Below are 25,507 nucleotides of genomic sequence, written 5' to 3' on the forward strand. Positions count from 1 at the left end.
TCATTAATCAACGATTGATGTATAAATATCATAAATAAATTAACATTTTTTTATTTACAGAATATATCTTGAACATTATATATACACAGAATACATACATATCTCTATTTTTGTTGAAAGTATAGAAAGTTTACCGATATGCTGCTGATGAAAATAAAATTTAATCCATTCAAAGTGATATTCTAATATTCGTATAGGAAAATTCTAACTATTAATAGGTTTGTCCACACTTCATTGCTGCGGAAAGGAAATAATAGCATGGAAACCTTTTGTAATTTTTTTTTTCATTTGTTACATAAATATGAATTATACACCTTTAGCAAACTTTCCTCGAAAGATGATTCTTTGAAGAAGAAAATCCTTCTTTCTTTGTCTTTCTCGAGTTTACGAAGTATCCTTCTAAATATTTTTTGAAATGTGCAACGTCTGAAAAACACTCATTGACAACTGAATTAATAAATGGAATATAATTTAAAATTTAGATTTGTCGTTGTATTATAATAGAGTTTCGATGTTTATGGGTAATATGTTTCAAGATTTACTGCGGAGGACAGAGCATAATTATATAGAAAAGGATGCTCATGTAAAATAAATAGTTATGGTTAAGTTTAATTAATAAGTCATGTACTGTAAGATATCACCAAAATTAAGTGAAATATTCGGTACATTATACTATATTATATACTCCACTCTTTTAGAGTATGCAAAATATATATTACACTGTACCGCAGTGTGGTGCCAGAGCCGGGCAATCACACCGCACAGCAGAATTAAGGAGCGGCAAAATTTTAGAATTTTGAAAGATACAAAGGGCCAAAATTTACGAAACTCGAAGATCGCAACCGGCGACAGAACGCCCAACATCAGTCCCGCGTTAGAATATATTCTTTCTTTCGTACCTGTGAAAGTAAGGAATTCTGTAAGGAATTTCGTACCTGTGAAAGTAAGGAATTTTAATCTAATCCACTAAAGAAGAATAAGAAACAAACAGATGCACTTTTTGCACTGTATAGCATAATATATTATTTGCACATTAGTGATTTCCATGCAAGAGTTGAAGCAATTTAAAATTAACACACATGGTTGCAGAAATAAAAATAAATCAAATACTCTCTGATTATTGATATCCCTTAACAACATATGGCTGTTAAGCTGGAATATGCTTTCAATGTTAAAGAGCTTCCTATAATTCGAACAAGAATGCTGATGCGTAAGAAGACAATGGGCATATTGAACTAATGTATTTTGGTTATGTCTTTTACAGTTGTCGTGTGGCTTATATTGTATTTATTTGCGAAGATTTACGACTTACGGGCTTCGTTTTCTGCCCACTCCCCGTCAGTGATCCGTCAATATTATAGCATGAAATTAATTTCCCACGTCTTCAATTAACTCTTATTCAACCTTTTCAAATTGAAAGTCGAAATGTATTTCTTGTTTGTCCAACGTGATTTTTTTTAATTAATAGTCAATCAGTTCTGTATAAAAAATTACCTGCGTACATATATTACTGTTATACTAAAATACTATTATATTATTTTGCTAGTTCATTTTAGCGATAGCTTTGCGAGTGTTTTTTTTTTTTTTTTTTTTTTTTTATTGTTTAGATGCTGCAGGTCCTTTAATTAATTCACTGTATCCTTTCACAATGGAAATAGATCTGACCTGATTTAAAAAAAAAAAAAAAACTATATGCCAAATATTTTTTTACCAGACTTTTGCGTTCACTTTTTTTATCAGGCTTCCAGGCGTCGGGTAGTGTCGTTTACAGAGATGAATCGAGGAGGCGGGGTTTGTTTATATGAGTGACGTCACTTCACATCATCAATCACGTGTGCGGAGACGCAATGGGCGCCTTCCCGCCGAATTTTTTTGTCTTTTAGAACGGGAATTCTCCGCGAAGGAGACAGACGAAGTCTGCGCGAGGAAAAGGAATGCGAATTCGTATTCTTTTATCTTTTTTTCATGCTTATACTGTAGAGATATGTGAAATTAATGATACGTCATTCAAAAGAGAATTGTCATATTAACTTTCTGTTTATGCTACTTTTATTTCTTGTCAGCTGTGTAGCAAAGGTCTTTGCGTAATTAAATGCAGTCCTAAAAAGAATCTTATTATTATAGTACCTTTCAGTAAAAAAAATAAAACCTAATACATGAAAGGTGGGGTGCATCTCTTTTAGTAGTGAGTAAGGTACACACAACAATCAAAGAAGGCTTGACTTTCCAGATTCAGGATATCAGTCAGTATGTATCAGTCAGTATACACAGATTAAATCTTTAAACCTCAAAATATACTCTTAAAGTTCGACTGTGATCGAGTGCCTGAAGTCGCGAAATATCCGCAATTTGATTCTTGATGGGTATTTGGAAGTTCACCTGAACTATCTACAGGAGTGTTTTATGGCTTTCTCCATGTGGTTTTGCATACGCAGAAGTGTATCTTAAAAAGCTCTCCATGAAAGCATTTCTTCTTAGACTGTCAGTCTTCGAGAGATTTTGCATAGTAAATTAATCTTACTTTAATTTCGGTTATTATAGGGTACACACAAATATATTTTCAGATTGTGATTAAGGAAGAAGTCTGGAGATTTATTCGATAACTGTCTACTAAGTAGAGGTGCGTTGCTTTGAAGGACCTTGTCAAATTATGAATGGTTAAATCTAAGAGTATAATTAATAAAGAAATAAAAAAAAAAGATAAAGGTTTCAGATTTTAAATTAGGTCCAAAGGGGCGTTTTTTTTTTTACATTTTGTCTGTTACCTTTATTTGTTAAATATCACGTTCTTCGCACTTAAACCATAAAATTCAGTTCAAGAGCAATATCGCAAAATAGTTTTAAATTGAGTATATCATTAGAATTTCCGATACAGAGTCTCGTGTGCTGCAGATAAAAATATTTTTTCTGTACAACATTGCCATGGCTTGCTTTGAAATCCTTAAGTTTGTTAATCAAAAATTCGTTGAAGTTTTACGAAATATGAAATCGATAATAAAACAAATTCCAAATTTCAAATTTGAGCTTCCACATACCATATTCGCAGTAGGATTACACTATTCAAAATTCGATGGCTCTATGTACCGTTGTTTTATCACAATCGACACTTATGCAGATTTTTCATTATTTAGTTTCTTCAAATATAATGCAGGACTCTAACATTTGGTGGCAACAATTCGAAAAGTGAAACGGACATTTATAGTGAACCAACGCAAAATCGTAAAACGAAAACAATAGTCATTCAGAGACAAAGCCCCTTTGGACTAAATACCAGTTTCGTATGTAACATTTGAGCCTAAAACTCCTACTGGTCAGTCGAAAAGATTCGTAAAAAAATATGATAGGGAACACGTCTTATCTTAAACGATAATATATATTTCAAAGAATTTTATATTAATAAAACAAAAAATGGCAAAATATCCTACTGGAGAGAAAGCGATTAATTGAATATATTAAGTAAATAGAATAATTATAATTTATTATTCATAATGTATTAGTTTTTTTTATTAAATATTCTAGAGAAATAAAAAAAATACATTTACCATTTTAGTATGCGCTTTACCACGGGAGTTCAATCTTAGTCTAAAATGCATGTAATCTAACTAGAAATACAGTGGTATCTAGACATACGTCCGCTTTGAAATATTTCCAGCTTGATACGCATTCTATATGAACTTATTTTTTTTTTCGGGGGGAGGGGGTTATATGATATTTGTTTTCAATACGACTCGAGCTCGATGAATTATGATTGTACGCTTTACCCTTGTGTACCTCTTTGGAAACAATGCTACTACTACGTATTATTATTAAGTAAACAACCCGCGCTATAACATTGAATTTTCCCGTGATTTTGTATTTTTTTGCATAAATGTTTTGCTGACATGAGTTTTAAGAAAGCTTATGAGAAGAGTCAAGCAACGAAGAATATAGTTAGGATCACCATGGAGGTAAAAAAGGAGATTATTGAAAAATAGAATGATGGCGTGCACATCCGAACCTTGTTATAGCATACCGCATATGACGAGAACTCCAGTATCTACGATCATGAGAAACAAAGACGTTAAATCAGTTAAAGTAGCGAAGGGCGTGAAATCGATTATCAAATGAAGATCAGAGACATAAGAGCACGTTGGGAAAAGATTTAGTTATAGATAACAGAAAAACATTTATGCACAGTACATCCTTCCTCAGTGCATTTGTATTTTAATATTAAAATTTGCTTTTGATATACGTAGATAACAGAAAAACGTTTATGTACAGTACATGTTTCCTCAGTCCATTTATATTTAATATTAAACAGAGTTGTAATAATAACAATAGTACTTCTTTCACCCACCAGAGGCTGAGCGATAAACGCTGCTGAACACTGGTAGTTCAGTTCGGGGTTCAAGGTCCCGATGAAAGGACTCCCTTTCCGTGTAGCGCCAAATGGCAGTATCTAATAAATAAATAAATAATATTTTTTATAAGAACGGGTTAATTATTTTTCTTTATTTCCTACTGGAAAAGTTCGTCTGATATACGTCCAATTTAGTATAAATCCAAGGATCTGGAAGGGATTAATGAAGTTTACCGAGGTATCACTGTATAACCTATAAGGTATTTCTCCTACTTTCCTAGCGAGCCTTCGTGGTGTAGTGGTTCTGAACACTGAGCCGGTATTTCAGAGGTCCGTGGTTCGATTCCCAGCGAAGGTGGTTGCATATTTTTCATCTCTCTGGCTTCCAAAAAAAAAAAAAAAATCCTAATGTCTCTACATTGGCGCCCAAACACTTATCGAACTGAAATGGCCGAAAATTGGATGGAAGCCGCTGGACAACACCAAGAAATGACAAGCCAATTGGAAGGATTTGGATACCTGGTCCAGACTTTGAGAGCGTCAATCAAGCCAAACGTCCATTTCGACGGAAAAAATTCGGTGGCGGTATTTCTAGAAGGTCTAGAAAACCACTTTCAGCTCTACCCTGTTCCTGAAAGACAAAAAGTTGCCATCGCCACATCCGCACTAAGAGGACAGGCCGCGCTATGGTGGAAAAATATAGGCAAATTTTTATTAGGGGAATTTGGAAGCCAGACATATACATTTGAAAATTTCAAAAAATCGTTAGTAAAGGCCTTCCCCATAGTGAAAGATCGAGCAAGGCTGGAAGCCGAACTATATAGTTTCTATCAACGGGATATAGAAGATTTGACGGGCTTTATTCTACGAAAAATTAAGCTGACGGATATGCTGTATGGGAAGAAACCCGATGCGGAAATTATTGAAATAATCTTACCAAGATTGTTACCCGCTGTTCAAGACTACTTCGAAATTAGAAACCTAAGCACATTGCAGGAGCTCTTCGAATTGGCGGTGAAGTTTCAAAATCGCAGAATAGCGGAAAAAGCTAGAGGGGCAACGTATTCTCAAAGTACCCGAAGGAAATCTTCAAATGAGGAAACCAGAAATGGAAATCGCTCTTATGGGGGAAAGAGCTATCAAGCTAACTCATCGAAACTCGAAGGTCAAGGCCCAAAAAGAAAATTCGAAAATAAACATCCGCGTACCCAGAAGGCACAGATTGAAAGGAAAGCTTTAAATGAGTAGAGGGGCCTGTGAAAGGGAGGGTCCAGACCCCGGAAGTTTTAAAAAAAACCTCAAAAAGACATTTAAATACGGTCATCGTAAAAAATTCACATCTACCAATTATACAAGTCCTGGTTGGCGATGTACCAGTAGAAGCCCTCATCGATACAGGAGCAGAAGGGAATTTTATGAGCGAAAATTTCTTCAAAAAGAATTTTTATAGGGTACGATTATTTAAAACCAAAAATACGGAAATTATAGTGGCGCCCGAACTAAAAGGGTTGTGGATGATGATTCTCCGCACCCAGGATTTGGCGACTAGGTCCCCTAAAACCCTAGTCGCCCTTTAAAAAGGGGAGTATATAAGGTATTTCTCCTACTTTCCTAGCGAGCCTTCGTGGTGTAGTGGTTCTGCACACTGAGCCGGTATTTCAGAGGTCCGTGGTTCGATTCCCGGCGAAGGTGGTTGCATATTTTTCATCTCTCTGGTTTCCAAAAAAAAAAAAAAAATCCTAATGTCTCTACAAACCTAAGATATACATGAAACTGATACATGAAAACAATGGAAATCCTATTATTATAATTCGAAGTACAGAAAAAATTACCATTACACACAATTAATCATTTCGGTATCATTCAGAAATAAAAGGAATGAGTTGTTCGAATGTCTTTTAAAATTTTTAGCACAACTGACCTAAATGAAACTTAGCAGTTTCTGCGTTGTACTTATCATTTGTCTCTCTCTCTCTCTTTCCCCCCCTTTCTGATCATTATTGTTGACTAAATTACGTGCGAGTTCTTGTAGTAGAATCGATGTAATTTTCTTGGTGATTACTGCAAACTGACGTCAGCTTCATGCATTTAAATCACCGCTCACGGACAATTTATTGTACAGTTTGAATCACGAAAGGCGCAGCTATGTGCAAAAACAGCATGCGCTATTCGGACCTGTTTATTAACGAATTGGAGTAACTAAGGACAATTTAAGAGAAAGAAAAAAATAGTCTATTGAGTTTCCACATTACTTTTCTTTGGGGCGCCCATCAGCGGTCGAGCGGCAAGGTCGTTGAAAACTGAGAGTTCCGACTTGGGTTCGATTCCAGGCGAACAATGTAAATTATTATGTAGAAACATTCCACGTAAAAGTTTTTTTTAAATAATAGAATAAAAATATTTTTGAATAGTGCAGTTAAAAGTTCTGATCTTACCTGTGTATCCTAATCTCTTTGTACAAAAGGGAGTCGAAGATGTCCCATCATTTTTAAGAGCCACTGTATATTTATCATTTTTATAAATTTAATAACAGCATAAAAGAAGTCATTCACAAAAAAGTTATAAATTCTACAAGCGAATTAAGCTAGTATTGGTAAGTAATTAGTAATTATCTATTATTAATTAATAAATATTTATTATTAATTATTTGATAAGTTATTATTAATCAATAATTTGCTTCCCGAAATAGAATAGTTAAAAAGCATAATAATTTTTCAGGAAAAAACAAAGATTTTAATTTTTTTTTCCAGCCAGATACAATTTATGTACAAAGAAATCTAATCAAATTAATGCCATAAAATTAATCCAGAAATATTATATTTGCTTACCAGAAAATGTATCAATTCTGTTTACTTTTAATGAAATTAATTGCATAGAATAATATACCTTTCAAATATGGTTAGTAAAAACTGTTGCCATTGAACGAATTAAAAATAAAACCACCGCTCAATATTCGGACGATCAGTGAAAGAATTTTAAAAAAATTGTAAAACTAAGTAAATAATGGGGGGGGGGGATGCTGTAATATTATTTCATCATAAATTAATGCATGTGGAGAGTTTTACACTTATTTAATTAAAAAAAGGACTCAATTATTCAATATTTAATTGAGCATTTTTTCACTGTTTCCTTACGAGGTTTGTAAGAAAAATGTTTCTCTCTAATGAACTGATGTAATGATTTGGAGTTTGCCAAGGACAGGAAATTTGAGAAATAAAATAAAAATTATTACTTGAAGGTGTTAAAAGTCCTTTTAGATGGCATTGAAAAATTAGATTGTATGGATTAAAATATTTATTAATGTTTTAAAATTCTTACATATTCAGAAAAATAAGATCGTTCAGGGACATCTCGACACCTTAAGGGAAAATTATGAATAACTGGTTGACATTTAAGGATTTTATCATTTACAAAAAATAATTATTCCTGTACTAGTAACACATTATGAAAATTTGGCTTACCTGAAAAACATTATAGGTCATATAAATGCAAAGAAAAACATAAAAGCCAGATGTCTACTTCTCCCTTAACTGCGGGAGATCTCGACAGGTATCTACAGGCGGCAGCTATAATTCAGAATATTTAAATGGCTTTTTTTTTTTTTTTTTTTTTTTAAGAAATAAGGACAACGCACTGTGGAAAAGAAAGATTGACGGACTAAACACATATTAACAATGCAACAATATATATACTCCCTTTTAACTAAGTACATTTGTTGCATGTAAACTGGGGTTGATTCCCATTTTGTACACACGCCTCATGGAACCACGTACTACACTCTCCAACACATTTCACCCACTTCTGTCCAGCAGTATCATCAAAATAGTACCCACCGCACTCGCCACAGTAATTTTCACTGTCTTCGAGATCCCTCGAGGTACTGGGTTGAGTTACTCCCTGTGTTGGTGTTTTACTGCGCAGTTGACTCCTGTATTCTGCGGATGTTATAATGGCTTATTCTTGTTTTTTTTCTCCTATTCCGTACAGAGTGGTTCTGTACTACTTGTACAGGGGATAATTCCGAAAGTGATAGAAGCTGATGCAGTAGATGGTGATGATGACCTCTGGAGGTTATCGTCTTCCTCTACCATAACTGGAAAGGTGCCATTTGTAGTAGATATGAGTTCATAGTCAAACACATTGTCTTCTAAAATAAATTCCAAAATATTGTATGGGTATGTTCCACATTTTCGAAAGCCGTTGGCAAAACTGCCTGACTCGACAATCGAGATCTCTCCGTTAGCCTACTGTCGAAATCTCCCCGAGTTACAGATTTCTATGAAAGATGTCAGTACCCCCCTGACTGGTTATGGAAACGTTTTGCGTAGACATCCATGTTCCTGAATGCCTGATCTCACTAGCCAGTCATTTGGAAATCGCCAAAAATCGAAGCCATCGTCCACATTTATCATCGTTATCAAGCCAATCTTATACTTTATGCATTGCAAACTATGAAGAACTTACCTGACAGATTATTAATATTTATTTTCTTGATCAATCTCTGAAATTACAACACTTTCGATTCACAATGACGCACTACACTGTTGGGTTATTCCAATACAGTGGTTTCCATATGCGACACCAGGGTGCAGACCACTCTACTAAGGGACTTCCTTAAAAGTGTCGAGATGTCCCTGAACGACTATAATTGTCTTGTTGAATTTATTGAATTTTGGGAATAAAATATTAGCATGAGCCGAAAAATTGCTCCGCTTTGGATAATACGTTAAATAAGCGAAGGTCTGTTAATATGCCTTTGAATTTGGGTTCAAATCCATTTGTAACTGTGGAAAGTTTATTTTTGCTAGTGAACGTACTTAAGATCTGCCGGTTTGTAATTCCTTTCAAGTGAATGTGATAAGAAAAAGAACCTTTGTCTTCTAGCTTCCAAAGAATTCTCCGTCGTCTCCAACGTAGTTCTATTTTTGAAGATGCCAAAGGCCGATGGTCAGCAAAAGGCGCTTTCCTGATACTATTTTTGTATAAATTCTTAAAGTTATTCCTGTTGTTATTATACAGCTATGCAACAAGAAAAGCTGAAAATGGCTCGTTTCGTACAGTAAACTGTTGCCGACCGCAGGGATTGCGTTATTAATACATTGCGTGGACGACAAAATCGCGTTCTGCAGTGTTAACTTTCGATAGAAAAATTTATTAGGTATATTTCAGATTAAGGAAATGTCTATAAATTAAACAAGCCTAAATCTTGCTGGAATTAAAACGAAAATATGAAACAAATGTTAATTGAAAGGACTTTTATTGTTGCTCAATAAGTACACTTCGGACAAACAACTACCGTTCTACTGGGCCGATTGACGAAATTCAACTTGTGTTTTTCATGCCTCGAAAGCGCGACTTAGAATATGTATTAGATTTATAAATAGCATTATTCTAATATAGGTATTTTAACACAAAAACGAACTTTTTCTGAAATGAAAAAGTTCGTTTTTGTGTTAAAACGTTTTCATATTTCGATTCAAAAAAATGTTTTCCATATTTCGATTCTACGACTCAAGTTATGCCAAACTGCCAAGTTTTGTAAAAATCGTACGAGTATTTTTAAAAAAATTAGCTATTGAATTTGCTATTAAATTAGCTATTAATATCTCTTCTTTTATTAAACTTAATTGATTCCATCTTTTCGAAATTTAGGTTCATTACAAATAAAACTCGCCCATTTTTTATGATTTATTTTTAAAATTTGTATTTTTAAATAATTTTTATAAATTTTTCGAAAAAATTTTGAATTATAACATATAAAATTTTTACCATCATCTTAAAGTAGATGTATTTCTAAGCATATCTGGAAACTGCAAAAAGTTAAGAGTTTTATATTCAAAATTTCCAAACATATATCTGAATTATATATCAGAGCGTTTTGAAATTTGACGTATTTGTTCCAAGCGATAATAACACCAAATGTACGTACTTTATTAAAATTATTTGAAAGTATGAATGATAGATCATTTTTTTCGGCTACTGCACAAAGTAAAATAGGTTGCTATTGCACAAAGTAAAATAAGTTGCTAAAAAAAAGCTTGCGAAGTGAATTACTCTTGGCGCAAACTGAAAAAAATTCGCCAACATAAATTTTTGAATTTCTCTGTAAATTTCCATACCAAATTTTACGAAATTTAATATTTAGGCATAATTTGAGTCGTAGAATCGAAATATGGAAAAAAATTGACATGTCACTTCAGAAAAAGTCCGATTTTGTGTCAAAATACCTGTATTAGAACAACGTTGTATATAAATCTAATACATATCCTAATTAGCGCTTTCGAGACATAAAAAAACGAAAATTTAACTTCATCAATCGGCCCACTAGAACAGGAAATATAGAACTATCCCCCTCTTTTTTTTTCCTCGCATTAGGCTGGTGTTATAAGATTATTTAATTCTACATTGGTTATTTCTTGGTCGTCCAATTCTCGATTAATTATCTTTGATTTCTCCTTGTTTCAGCTCTAAAAATCTTTCGCCACTAATTGCTTTTTCAATTTGTACGATTTCTTTGGCTTCATTTTCAGTTGATGGAACGGTTGATAACTTCCGGCCAGAACTGATGCCAACAAACATTTAATGTTGATGAATGAAATTCTAGCGTTGGATAACTTAAAGCGAAATAATTAAGTTATCGCGTATGTGCAAAATCACTTTCCTCAAATTCGTGTTCGTCAAAGGTTTACTTTAATCGACGTTTCTGCATTTCGAAAAAAATTTTCTTTACTTTTTATTTATTTGAGATGCCAACCTTTACCGTCAGTGCAAAAATAAAGCATTTACATAGAAGCAGAGAGTTATGTCATAATCACATTTATTTTTTATGCTACTTTATCAAGTGATTGATTTAGCTAATAGACATACAAAACATTTTTATTTAAAATTATATTCCATCTCTCTTTTGCAGGTCTTTACCTCCAAGTGTTGTAGAGATGTTAGCTCATGTACCCCCTTCTCAAAGAGCAAGAAATCAACACAGACCGAGTTCTCTACAGTTACTTAGCGTCAGTCAAACGCCAACGTATGGGAAAGTAGAAAAAGGTAAATTCCAGTAACTATACATGTAAAGTATTTTAAAAATATGGCTCACCTACTTCTACTCAATTAAAATTGCTAACCTCAGATGTTGTATAACCAACTTCCATCGCTTGATAAACATAACCAGCACAGAATTTAGCTTAGATATCTGGCTTTGGCTAGAATTTTTCAAAGATATTGTTGCGTTCTACGGGTTCGTGGATTTGGAGTGATTGATGACAACACTTGATGAAGAATCAAAGCATAATTTATTCGTCAGTATTACACTGGACAGTTCCAAAGATGCGTTACAGTCGTCGGAAAACTAGGACAAGCACGCTGAAACAATCAGCAACACAGCCTTCAGGCTATAACGGTGAAGACAGCTTCGCGGGGAAGCTCTAAAGTACAGCTCCTGACTCCGTCGATCGCTCTTGGAACTTAAGACAATACTACTGAGCTCAGCATACTCAAGAAACTTTCTACTCCGCGTACAGGCAGGGTACACATAACTTTTGACCTGCCTTCGAGAACATTCTCGAGAAAACTTGTAAGAATTCGTTCTAGGATGTTCTCGCTCCGTCTATAGCATATCGCCAGTTTTGTCACCAAATGGGCGATGTCCCCCCAAATATGGAAACCCTGCCTTTCCTTGCCACTTTCTGGCGGGGAAGCTATCTTATCGCAGCTGGGCATTTCGTAACAATATAATTTATTGCTTTTATTAATAGGAGGAACGGTCAAACATATTAATGACATGTGATTATTTACATTGATATCTTTTAAATCCTAACCTAGTTTAACATAACAGTTTATAGACACCAAAGAAATTAACATATTATATAATATTTACAACCAAAATAAATTTCCGAGGGAAAAAGTTAAAAAAAATAACAATTACTTTTACAAACTGAGTATTAATTGAAATTTCAGCTACAGTTATATATAGGAATGTTCAAAGTACATGCAAATAAATAAAGAAATTCGTAAATAAAAAATAATAAGCATTAAAAATAAATAAATAAATGAAAAAAGAGTTTTAAAAGTTGTTATTGTTATTTGTATTATATTAGGGAGGATTTTCAGCCAGTTTCTGTAGAATCAAATGCGATGTACTTGGTAAGTCTTTAACTTAGATTAAAATTGTTAATTGTAACTGTTCTTTCAATGGCATGAAATTGTGGATAGTTCAATTTCAGTGACTCGTAAAGTTCTAGGAAACGGGATTTTAGGATCCCAATCTGAAGCTTCAAATAGGTGGAAGGCCAAAGAATTTTCTAAATTGACTTTAATGTAGTGTTGGTTAAATAATAAACGAACTTTTTGATTGTTAACCTTTACATTGTGCTGATATCTTCCACTTATCGTGTAAATCTTTGAAATAAAATACTGTATAAAAATTGAAGAATGTGGTCTAAACTAACCGTAATAGAAAAATGTTCGTCAATTTTACAGAAACATGAAAAGCTTCATACAGTAATTGACATAACAAAAATGATGAGAACTATTTACCAAGAAAGCATCTTAGATCTTCAGCAGAAATATTTTTGTAATAGCATTTCTGAATACAACCCTGGCTGAATATAATTGCGTTTTTGTGTATCATTATTTTATCAACTAACCGCTTGTATGGCCAGACGCTTAAAATAGCTATCATAAAAAAGGGGGGAAAAGTATAATTATTTTAATGAATTTAGCTAATGCAATTTTTTTCACGACTTCAGCTAGTAATTATTAATAATTGAAAGAATCTGCCTTTATTGCTTTTAAATCGCTTAGTTTGTTAATTAATAAGAGAAGAATTTGAAAGAAATTCCGCTTTGCTGAACGACAACTTAGTGCTGCGTGGAAGATAAATAAAGATTTTTAATTCGGGCAGAAGCAACACATTTAAATTCCTGAGTTTGTTAATTCCATTCCAAAACAAAAACAAATATATTGTATTTTGTCGACTGGCAACACACTTCTCTTATATCGCTGAGTTTTCTGATTAAATTTGAAACATAACTATCTTGGTTTCATTTCATACATGACTACTGATCGCGATTTGTCCCTGATTATTCATTTTACGGGATTAGGCTTCACTTTCTCCCAAGCTTACCATCTTTGCAATGTTAGCCAAAGAAAACAGCATTTGTTTTTAAGAGCTTGTAATAATATAAAACAAAACATAAATATCTTACACTTTGCCGAGTGGCAACACAAAGCTATTATTTCGCCAAATTTTAATGAAAAATTTCTTAAATACCCACAAAATATGCAATAAATCAAAAACAAATTCAAAATTCGGTCTTCGGGATGCACATGCCTAGGTGAAAGACATTCTGTTCAAAATTTGATGGCTCTATGGGCTTCCATTTTCCCATAGTTTGATTAAATTCGGAAGAAAAATATATTGCGTTTTCTCGAGTGGCAACACGCACGTCTTTTATACTTGTATGTATGTTAAATTTTCTGCGTTTTCTGATTAAATTTGAAACATAAATATCTTGCGCTTTGCAAAGTGGCAACACAAAGTTTTTAGCTCGCTGAGTTTTTAATCAAACGTTCATTAAATTCGCACAAAATACGAAATAAATAAAAAAAAATCGAAATTCAAAATTTCGGTTTCGAGGTGACAATGCGAGGCTCATACATTCATACATTTATTATTATTAGCTTTCCATTTGGAAAGCTTAGTCAACTTTTCAGAGAAGAAATTCCTTCCTAATTTCAGTTGTTTAACTTATAACCTATTCTCAAAAACATTTAAATGGTGGGAATAAAATGCAATTATACGATGTTATGTTAGATAATAAATAAAAATCTATGAAATACATCCTTTAAATTGTAAAACGTGTATAATCCAAGTTTTCTAATATTTAGAGTCAAACATTTTATTGAAATGCAGTGCCATCCTTAAAGCACAATACACATTACGAATGGCATCCAGTTAACTTAGACTTTTTTTTATATTTGTTGAAATTTCTGATTCATAAAAATGTGTTGTTGTAAATAGAATTAAAATTTCCAATGCTTAATTTCGGATTCGATGCTAAGAAATTTCTTAAAGTGTACCAACGATTGTGGAATTTTTTAATAAAATTTGAAATTTCATTAAATTTTCTAGCAAGAATCGGTACCCTATATCAGACAGTTTTTAAAATATTTATGCCGGTATTTTTTTGAACGTAATTTGTAATTACAAAACAGTAAAAAATTATAATACTGTATTTTCTTACATCCATAATTTAAGGCCAATAAAGTAAACTTCATGTTCTTATTTCCTCATGCTACGCATTTCCTTAAAAACACTCAGATTTCTTTAAAATATTACGAATTTAAAATTAACCAAGTAATCTTTGATTTAGAAGCTATCTATGCATGACCTAAATACGTCTATCTGCCGTTTTGATTTAAAATGTACTTAAATAGGTTTTTTACAGCATTAATTTCCCCATCCTTTCTGAGATTTTTTTTTTCGGTTATTTTTTCGCGTTTGTGAAAAATTACTGACCAGAATACTATTTACATACACAGGTTGGTTGTAATGTACTCAGTCTTTTACATTTATTACATTAGTTTATGTTTTCAGTTTCGTTAATTTGGCATAAAGATAGATACTCCATCGAGTTGTCGCAGGGGAACAGATCCATTACATACGATTTATTTTATTTTTATTTCATTTTTTAGCTAAAAAGCCTAAGTTTACTCACACAGCATTCCGTCCTCTTTAACTCCATACATCATTTGAAAGTTAGCGATCATGCTGTAATGGATGTTTGCAAGGTGAGCCCCTATTAGCGACTCTGAAGATGTCACGAAGAATGTGCCACTTAATGAATAAGTTCCCGTCCTCTGATCTCGTGGCTTTTGGGTAATTCATATTCTGTCAAAACGAAAGAGGCTTCATTAGTCAAAAATCAAGTCGTGAATTCTTTCCTACCGGCTACCAGCCCTCTTCTCAACTCCACTCACACACGAAGTTAAAATAAAATCTAATTCCAACTGATCATAGTCACAGTGTCTGTGACCATTTATTAATTACCTTCACCGTTCTGGCGAAAGTTGCCTGTATTTTGCAATGAAGAACCTCAGAATTTTATGCAATATCATTAAACCGCTTATCTCAGTGAAAATTATTTTCCGTCTTTTCAGTATTTTTTCAGTGGAGAGTCAACTCCCAATTAAGCGGCGTAATACTAAGTATGACGCCCATGGTTGACTCAAAACATACGTATAACCCGAGAGCAGTTAAAAAGACATAGAAATGAGGAATAACTCTATTATATGGTAATTAACAGAGAATGCTATTAAGAATTTACCTAATTATAAGCAGTATAATTCGAAGAATAAGTGAATTTGGTTACGCATATTAAAGTTACTTGAACTGATGATTTAACAGTGCTTATACATTCTGAATTACGTTCCACTGAATCAGGTACTGTTGTGAATTAAAAGAAGCTCCTGACATCATCATTTGTCGCTGATGTGATATTTCGGATTTTTCTTTTCTTGTTTATATTCCTTTTGCTTTGTGCTGATATTTTCCGATAGAAATTTTTCCATAGTTCTGCAAGAAACAATTTTAGCTTTTTCGTTTCCTTTTTGAAGTAAAAGCTCAATCAATCGAGAGCTGACTATGTATAGTTATTGATAAATTTTCGAAGTCGAAGAATTTGAGATTAAATAAACAAGGAAACCTTAATGAAATTTTCAAGCTGGAGTTTGAAATTTCCTAAAATTGAGTAATAAATTCAGATCTTTTTAAAAGATTTATTCCATTTGACAAGAAATTTTTAAAAGATATATTCCATTTGATATTTTGGTATGTCATCAAAAAAAAAAAACGTCTTACAATTTACACGTATATAATACGCCAAAAATAAATAAGAAAAATAAATCCATCATCAGGGAATTAATTTTTTAATCGCTTTTTATATTAACCGCTAATCTGTCGATAAAAATTTAATTGGATTGAATTGTGTTACGTATACAAGGCCTTTGAGGAGAGATGCCTTCGAAGACGACTTCTAAGGGTACTTGGAGCTTGTTTTTTACACTAAGAAAACTAAAAAAAAAAAAAAAAAAAAAAAAAAGTAGTTTAATATTTTTTTAACAAAAATAAAAAAATAGTCTTCTTTCAACCTGATTACTGAGAGCGAATAACGTTGAGATAAACAGGTCATTTATTTTGGAAAGATATTACTCAAATAAGGAACTTTGGAAAACTGAAGCGCAGCTCGTTTTTATCTTTCTTTTTATAATACGAAAGGCCCCGTAAGTTTTACCTCTTTCATTTCGGAACGTAGTCTGAAACGAAAGTTTCGTATATATATGCTTTTGGTAAATTTTCGGCGAGCTTACTACAATTTATCTTCTCATTTCCTTAATTTTGCAGCACATTCGCGCAAAAATATTTTGACCAAAATTGGTCTTTTTTGTATTGTTCTCACCACTTTTCTTATAATAATATATATAGCTTCAGCGGTTTTGTCAGCAAAGGCTGTAGAAATGTTTTCTTTAATTTTTCACTTTCGTTGAAAGAAAATATGCTTTCTTTTTTAAATACCGGAGGGCACAAATTTTCTTCTTTGCTTCGTTTAATATACCAACGTGTTCAATTTTTACATAATAATAACTGTGACGATTAGTTTTGTCTGTTTGTAGAAATAGAAAGAAGCGGTCAAAATCTATAAACATCTTTGCAAGACTTAACATGTGTGGACATCGCTTTGTGGAGCATTTCTGAATTGCTTACATTCTACTCCTACTCCTGGGAATGTTACTTGCTGCTTGGTTTGAAGTCTTTTATCTGTAGAACGCTATTTCATAATATGAGTATTGATCATTATAATTATTGATGTTATCATATCTTTTATGGAAATTTTCCAAAATTAGCAAATTAGGAGGAGGTTAGAAGAACTTCTTGACTCAATTATTTTACATTCCTAAATCCTTTATATATTTCGTCCCCACCACTTTTGACCAAGTGAATAAGACTGAACATTGGTGGTTGGTTGTTTAAACCATAGTCCATCTATCAGTGTTCCACGAAATCTCGAGTCCATCTGCTACAGAAAGTCCTATATATCTAGTTCGTTCGCCGAGGTTTATAAGACGAAAAGGCTGGCTATATGGATATTTACGTGGTTTTCCCAGTGTGTAGGGCGAATACTAGCCAAGTTCCTACAGGAAATGGCATTAAGACCGCTAAATACTGGGCTCCAGGTTCTATCCCAGGTTATCAAGCTAGCTGCATGGTTGGCTTTCTTCAGGTGTAATGTGAATAGGAGCCAGTCAGAGTCGTAGCTAGGGTTTTCAGCGCCCAGGGACAACTGAAGATTTCGCGCCCCCTACTGCTTGCAAAGGATGGAAAACATTTAATTCTAAAATGTTGTAACATCAGTTAGGCACCCCTTGGATTCTGCGCCCGGGGACAGATGCCCCCCTTGCCCCCTCTAGCTACGCCCCTGGAGCCAGTTTTCCTCAGAAAGTTTTTTTTATAAGCAGATTAGCTCTACTATGCTTTGCCATAATCGAATAAACCAATACATCCTTTGCACATTCCTTTTAAGGAATCCTTCCTTCCTTCCAGGCCTCAATTAATTTTCACGTGAAACTAGTCACAAATGATTTCTTTCGTTTCGATTCGATCCTTTAATTCTCAGACTTTATGGAATGCTGCATATTTGAATGCTATGTAGTTCTGTACAATAAAATAGTCTTTTATTTACTTATTAGGTAATATAATTATATATGTATTTAACTTTTGTGTTCAGAACAAGAGAACATTCTCTTTCATCCTGTCAGAATTTCACTGGCACTTGTTTTCTGTCTTTTTACATCTATTTATACTCTATGAAAGTACCCTACAGCGTTTCTAAAGGCGCATCCGCCTGCTGCTTTTTATAGTTGTGCAGATATTTTTGCATTCTTTGCAGAGAACAAACTGCAGAGTATCAACAGATGAAATATTCGTCATAATTCACACAATATACTGTACAGCTAGAAATGAAATAAACTTGGGAGATGATCGAATAAAATTAACATGAGAGAACAGTACTCTGTAGATTCTGTGCAGAATATCATCGCAGTATACTAGATATTATTAGCATCATCTTTTTAATCATTTTATTATCTGATTTTAATTATCTTAGTATCTAAAATTACTTATTTTAATTATCTTATTATCTAAAATAACTTATACATGGATGTATTTTTACTTCCAATACATAGAATAATTCTAAACGGTAGCATGTTTACTATCGTAAGTTCCTCCCCTTGCTGCTTGTCATCCTTGTGAATCATTGAGGCCCCCCCAGAGCATAATTTCTAAAATTAGAAGTGCCGTAGCCCTATGGAAGACCGCCAGCAAAGAGGAACAGAAGTAAATAAATAAATAAAATTGTAGAGTCATTAGGATTTTTTGGAAGCAGGCAAGATGAAAAATATGCAACCGCCTTCGCCGGGAATCGAATCACGGACCTCTGGAATACCGGCCCAGCGTGCTACCGTTACACCACGAAGGCACGCTAGGGAAGTGGGAGAAATACCTTATATACTCCCCTTTTTAAAGGGCGACTAGGGTTTTAGGGGACCTAGTCTCCAAATCCTGGGTGCGGAGAATCATCATCCACAACCCTTTTAGTTCGGGCACCACTGTAGAGTCATTAGGATTTTTTGGAAGCAGGCAAGATGAAAAATATGCAACCGCCTTCGCCGGGAATCGAATCACGGACCTCTGGAATACCGGCCCAGCGTGCTACCGTTACACCACGAGGCACGCTAGGGAAGTGGGAGAAATACCTTATAAAATGACTATTAAAATCATTAATAGTTTTAAAATTAAATAGTTAATTATTACGAAATGAATTATTATTTAATTAATATTTGTGAATTTTTATTTAATTAATGATTGTTATTTAATTAAATACAATTAATTAATTATTATTATTAAATAGTTAAATAATTAAAGATTAAAGTAATTAAATAAAATGTAAAGAGATAAATTTTAATTTTTGTAATATAATTTTATTGCAAAAAATAAAATTTTCGAGATCAAATTTCTACTGAAATTGTCGTTCAGTTACATAAAAGAAGCGCCAGAGTCTTCTGATTTAAGGCTCCGGTGCGCTCTGTCTAGAATTATGATTTATCCCAAAAGCTAAGAAGTAACGGAGCCGGGCTCCGGTGGGCTCGCAATTTAAGCTCTGCCCCCCCCACTCTCCCATCCCCCAAAAATAATTGCACAATTTGTTATGCAGAATTATTATAGAAACACAAACGTATAATTTTTAGTTTTAAAAGTGAAGATAACAAAAGCACAAAATAGGCGGAAAATCCAAACCATCTGCTTCGTGTCCGCCGAACAGTGTGCAGAGACGGAACTGCAGACATATGTTAGCGTAGGACGGTGTCAGGCCACCAGGAAATACATCAAAATGTTCCCTCTCCTTCAGTTTGCCCCTAACTGCTCGAAGCTCCTGCTTTTCTGACATGCGAAGAGTTCTTCGCATAACTGTGTTTCGTTTCGAGAATTTAGTGTTTCTAGGAGGCTTAACCCAGAACCTGATTTATGTCAAGTGAAAATCCATGGGCTACCACTTTCAGAGGGCCTCGAATATGTAAAATTTTAAGTGTAAATATATATATATATATATAACATAAAAGTAAAAGGGAGAACCCAAATTTTATATTTTAGTTTCTTTTCCTTTTTCAAAAATCAGATACTGATTAGCTTCTTCTTTCGCTGGTAACTGATATTCCTCAAAACTTAGATTTGTAAACTGACGCTAACTTGCACAGTTAATTTCTGCCATAGTGTGACCCTCACATTCTAAGCTTATGACGTCACAGGAATATGAACATTTTTATATTACCATAGGCATGGTCTTGTATGTATTTATTAAATTTATAAGCAATTTATTTCCATTATTATTTAACAGTTTGTAATAAAACCTACAAGAATTCCTCACGGTTCTTCTTTTCATAGCAGTTTCTTCTAGTGGGGAACAAAATCATGCTTTAAAATATAAAAGCTTATTTTTTATACAACGCATAATAAAATAAAACCATGAAAATAAAATATTCAGAAATATTTAATGTAATTTTGCTTAAATATCTTAAATACGAAAGTGCTAAATCATCAAGTTACTATGCAAAATGCTTTATATAATTTGCATCACTTATATCTATTACATTGAAAAGAATCAAAGAAGGAAAGGTTTATATAAAAAAGTTTTGCCTTGGGTCTCCGGTTGTAAAACTTGTGTATCCCGTGAATAGGTGTAGCGTTTATGATGGCTTGAGGAATCTCTTACGAGATACAGATGTCAAAAACTGAAAAATTGAGAGCTGTCTTTGTTGCTTGCAATAGGTCAACTCAGAGTCGTAGCTAGGGTTTTCAACGCCCAGGGACAAATGAAGATTTCCCTATTCGTTGCAAAAATGCGTGATCAACGTTGCTTGAGCCGAAGCAAAAAGAGAAGTTCACCTGCTTGGAAAAAAACAGAAATAGTAAAAATATTATAAAGCATTAAAGGATAATGTAAATGTAACAAATGAACGTAAAACATATGATGCGAGTGGATTTTAAAAGTTTCAATTGGATATAATGCGTAAACTGTTTCTACTACTAACTTCGAATCGCATACCAATTTGCGATATGTTTATTTTTCTCATATTATGAGATTAAAAATAGTTAAATGATACTGAAATATTATCTAGTGTCTACATATTCATATTTAAAGTCAATTTGCTGTTTCTCATGTCCAAAGAAAACTTTGAATTCGCTTTTCTCAAAACAAATTTTTTCGCAGTTCTTGTTGTGAAAATGCTCCACGCGTCTCATTTTCAGTTAAAAATGAATAATATTTAGAAGAAACTATCTTGTTATATATTACAGTAGATCTGTGTATGCATTTTTGGAAATGCGGTTATTAAAAAGTTTAAAACTTGTGATAATGTTTAACAAAAGGTGATATTTTTCCGAAAACTTAAGTTCTCAAAAATCCTTTTTAAAAATTTCATAATATTCAATAACGGATACACAAAAACTTTTGTTAAGCCTTTATATAGCTAACTTGCGCGCAAGGAGCATTTTAAATCTTTAATTAAAATAATTAATTATTTGTTTTAAAAATTTTTAATTTAAAATAAATTAAAATTTTGAACATATATTTTATAAACTGATGTTATAATATGTGTAAAATTTCTTGTTGAAAACACAAAAACTTATAAAACTCATTTTTAAAGCCCACCGTTCCCTTAAATAAAGAAAAAAAAAGGTGAAAAATTTTAATTCTTGCTACTTCTGAAATTTAAGCCACACCAGAAAGGCAAAGATTTTACTGTTGCTATTTGATTTTTTTATAGTAATAAAGATGCATATTATTATTGGACCAATATGTCGGTTAAATTAACCTGGATGTAATCCATTGAGTTGTGTCATAATCGTTTTTTGGAAGTCAGTAATTACAATTTGATGAAGAATACAAGTGCTAGGATGCACAAAACTAATTACCAAATACAATTTGCATGCAGTGAGTCATTCAGTTCAGAGTTGTTGTCTTTGTTGTCATACTCACTTCTCTGACCTATAGTCAGTTCAGAGTTGTTGTCTTTGTTGTCATACTCACTTCTCTGACCTATAGTCAGTTCAGAGTTGTTGTCTTTGTTGTCATACTCACTTCTCTGACCTATAGTCAGCCCAAGCCAACGAAATTCCTCGTGGCAAGGAGCGCAAGTTTACTCCTGTCGTTGGCAACAGCCTTCAACACCTTTCAGGTGACAGAGCGATTTAGCTCAATTCTGCCCCCAATTTTGATGAAGAGCAGCGACATCTCTAACGACGAAAAAGAGCATTATTTCTCGTCTTTTAACATCTTTATATTGTTTAACATCTTTATATTTCTTTATATTGTTAACAATTTTAACATATTGTTTAAAGTGATGACCTACATAGAAGGCAGAAATAATTTGGAGTTATGAAGTCTCTGTGGTTGCACCTCGGGGGAGGTCTGACAATCTTCCACCCCTCTTTCCCTACCATCAACTTCTCGAGATGACTTTCGACTCGCCGCACATGTCCCTATGTCGCACAGACACTACTATACATTTACAAACATCCATGCCATCGCCGAGATTTCAGTTCAAAACTTCTTATATTAAATACTTTAAGTCCCAACCCGTTAATTTATGCTTGCTCAACCAAACAGCGAAGCATCTACATCGACATTAAATTGAAAATTTAAAAATATAGTAATGCGAAAAAGATATTAATAAACGTGATAAAAATAATTTAGTCTTTGATATAAATTTTGTAAATCCATATTCATTCACTGGATTAATACATTTCTGTATATTTTTTGATATTTTTAGTACTATTTTAAATTACAGACTTTCATAATTTTTGTTGAAAAACTGAGAAGAAATTTATAAAACTATAAAGTGGGAATCAAAATATAAAAAATCTTTCCTTTTTTTTTTCAGAGGAGGAAGTTGATCAACTTTCGGGATCCATCTTCCCCCGTGTGCTAAGCAATAACATTCACAGTCAGCAATCCTGCACTATTTCCCAACCATATCATGCAGATGTGTGCACATATGCACCAACGTATGATAACTACCTCTATCAAATGAAATCTCGTGCCACACCATACTCCAGACCACCCCTCACTCCTTATGCTGGGTATGGAGGAACACAAGGCTATAGCCCACTTTATTCAAGTGCACGACCAAAGCAGAATGCTCATGAATACAGTCCCAGGTGAAAAAGCATCCTTTGTTGATGGAAGAGAGAATACTGCTCATGAACTATAGTGAGATATATGATTTGCAATGTGCAATATGAACATATTGTTTCCTTTAATATTGTATACATATCTGCCAGAACTTCAATTTTGTACAGTTTGCTTTCTATTTGTATGTTATTTCAATAAAAAATATATATTATTAGTTCCACATATTAATACTTTTCTTTGGTATAAGTATACAAACCTTGAATAATTTTTTAAAGGTATGCTTCAGAGACTTTTGCTATGTTTAATAAAGAGGAGTCTGTGGTTTGGTTTATTTAATTATGATATTAAGGCTATTTCCCTTAAAAGCGGAGATGCCTTCGTAGAGGACTTTCTTAGCGATACTGGCTAGTATCCACGCTACACATGGGGATAATCACAAAAAAGGCCATGCAGGCAGCTCGTTCGCCAGGATTCAGACCTGGGACTGAAGTACCAGTGGTCAGGGATTTTTCCACTCGGCCGCTGGTGGCTCCAAAGGGAAAGGTAGAATGTTACTTGAAGAACAGACTATTAAATTAAATATCAGGATATTAAAATTTTAAGTATATATTGTAGAATAGAGTCATTATGCAGATTGGAAATTCATGAAGCAAATCTGAATGCATATTGTTTAGGTAGTCAGTAAAATATATTAGCATAAGTCTTAACTAGTAAATTTAAGCAGCATTTAAAAAAATTAGCTATTACACCCTTAGCTTGTAATCTAATAAAATAAATGTTTTATCTTGTACAAATTATAAGTGTTTCAGTTACAAGTTAGCATTACTTGTTTCAAAATAAATGAAGGAATATGATACGGTAATTGTTTCAATTTTTCAGAGATTTCTTAGCATTAACAGAAAAGAATATCGGAACAGAAAAGAACTTGGATATAAGCAATACTTGTATTCAGCAAAAAATGTAATGAATTTTATTTACATCGATATGCCCATAGAAATTAGCTCTAGTAGTCAAAAGTTATGAGTAAAGATCCTTTCCTTATTTCAATATAATGAATATTGAATCTTGTAGGAAGAATAAAGCTAAATTCTCAGAATGAACAAAATACTTTTATTTGAATTTTAAAACAGAACCAAAAAAAATAAATACTGCAGCTCTTAACTATCAAAATTTTAAACTCTTAACTACTACAGTTAAAACTCTTATAACTATTAAAATATACTCCAAATCTTAAACTCTCTAAAATATATATATATATATATAAATCTTCCGAATCCTCTTCTTGTTGCCACACCGTAAAATGCAATTTCTTGTCCTATTATTTATATTTCACGTTCTCTTTAAGTCACGATCTTTTCAAGTCACGATCTTTACAAGTCCCCCCACAAGAAGCACATTCGTCACCGTAGAGACAATGCTGCTCAGAGTTCATTGAGAGAGAAAGAGTTAACACACAAAGGATCAGCATTCCCATGTGAACTTCCTTTGCGGTATGTCACAGTCATGTTATACCGTTGTAACGCTAAGGCCCAACGAGACAGTTTAGCACCATGAGCGGCGCTTTGGGTCAAGTAGGTGAGGGGATTGTGATCAGACACAATCTGCACTTTGGCACCGAAAATCCATGTGTCAAATTTTTTCAAGGCTTCGATGACACAAAAGGCTTCTCGTTCGATGGTTGACCATCGTTGTTGACAGGGCGTTAGTTTCTTGCTGAAAAATGCTATGGGCATTTCTTTTGTAAATGGCTTATCTTCATTATCATTCTCACCTATGGTAGGCAATCCTAGTAGCTGTTGTTTCTTATCATCTTTCTTCTCTTCTATCTTTCCAAAGGCTTTGTCAAGTAGCTCATACCATTCATCAATTGTTTCAGCTTTATCAATTTCTTCGAAAATGGGATTTCTGTGCTTGGTGAAATTCCTAAAAACTAAAAAAAATCTCAGCAATTTTTTTTTCTTCTGCTTTTTCTAATAATTCTTCATCAACATGATGTAGATCGTCTACCTCGGACTCGGGCTCTTCTATTAATTCAGCAATTCCTTCCGTTTCTTTCTCGTCTTCCAGTTCTTCGCTTTCATCCGAATAACTTTCTGTTCAATCTTCCATGTTTTCACTCTTGAACTTGAGAGGTTTCTGTGGTTTTCAGTTTCATTGTGGATGACATTTTCCTTTTCAGTTTCAACTTTTGTTGTATAATCCACACTTTCTTTTTCATCTCCCAGTTCAACAGTATCTATGCTGTCCTTATTGTACTTTTTGTTTCTGTTATCATCCAGAATTTCTTTTTCAGTAAATTGTAATAGTTCACTGTTATCTGCAAGTTTATTTTCAGTTTCAAGATCTACAGCTTCTGTGTGATTTACATTTTCATTTTCAGTTACTAAGTCAGCTTTCATACTTTCCTTATGGATTATTAAGTCAT

At 33.3% G+C, this 25,507-nt stretch overlaps 1 protein-coding gene across 1 annotated transcript in view; it reads left to right on the forward strand.

Annotated features, from left to right (window-relative positions):
- The window catches only part of LOC118199807 (T-box transcription factor TBX10-like), a 156,705-nt gene extending 133,401 nt beyond the window's left edge, over window positions 1-23,304 (forward strand). The window contains exons 7-8 of the mRNA XM_035371668.2: window positions 11,250-11,383; window positions 22,832-23,304. Of these exons, the coding sequence (XP_035227559.1) occupies window positions 11,250-11,383; window positions 22,832-23,112 (415 nt within the window). The 3' untranslated portion in view covers window positions 23,113-23,304. The remainder of the gene's footprint in view (window positions 1-11,249; window positions 11,384-22,831) is intronic.
- Window positions 23,305-25,507: the final 2,203 nt, after the last annotated feature.

The sequence above is a fragment of the Stegodyphus dumicola genome, chromosome 2 (assembly GCF_044657685.1).
Source record: "Stegodyphus dumicola isolate Sdum_Otavi_A_Nest chromosome 2, ASM4465768v1".
Lineage (NCBI taxonomy): Eukaryota > Metazoa > Arthropoda > Arachnida > Araneae > Eresidae > Stegodyphus > Stegodyphus dumicola.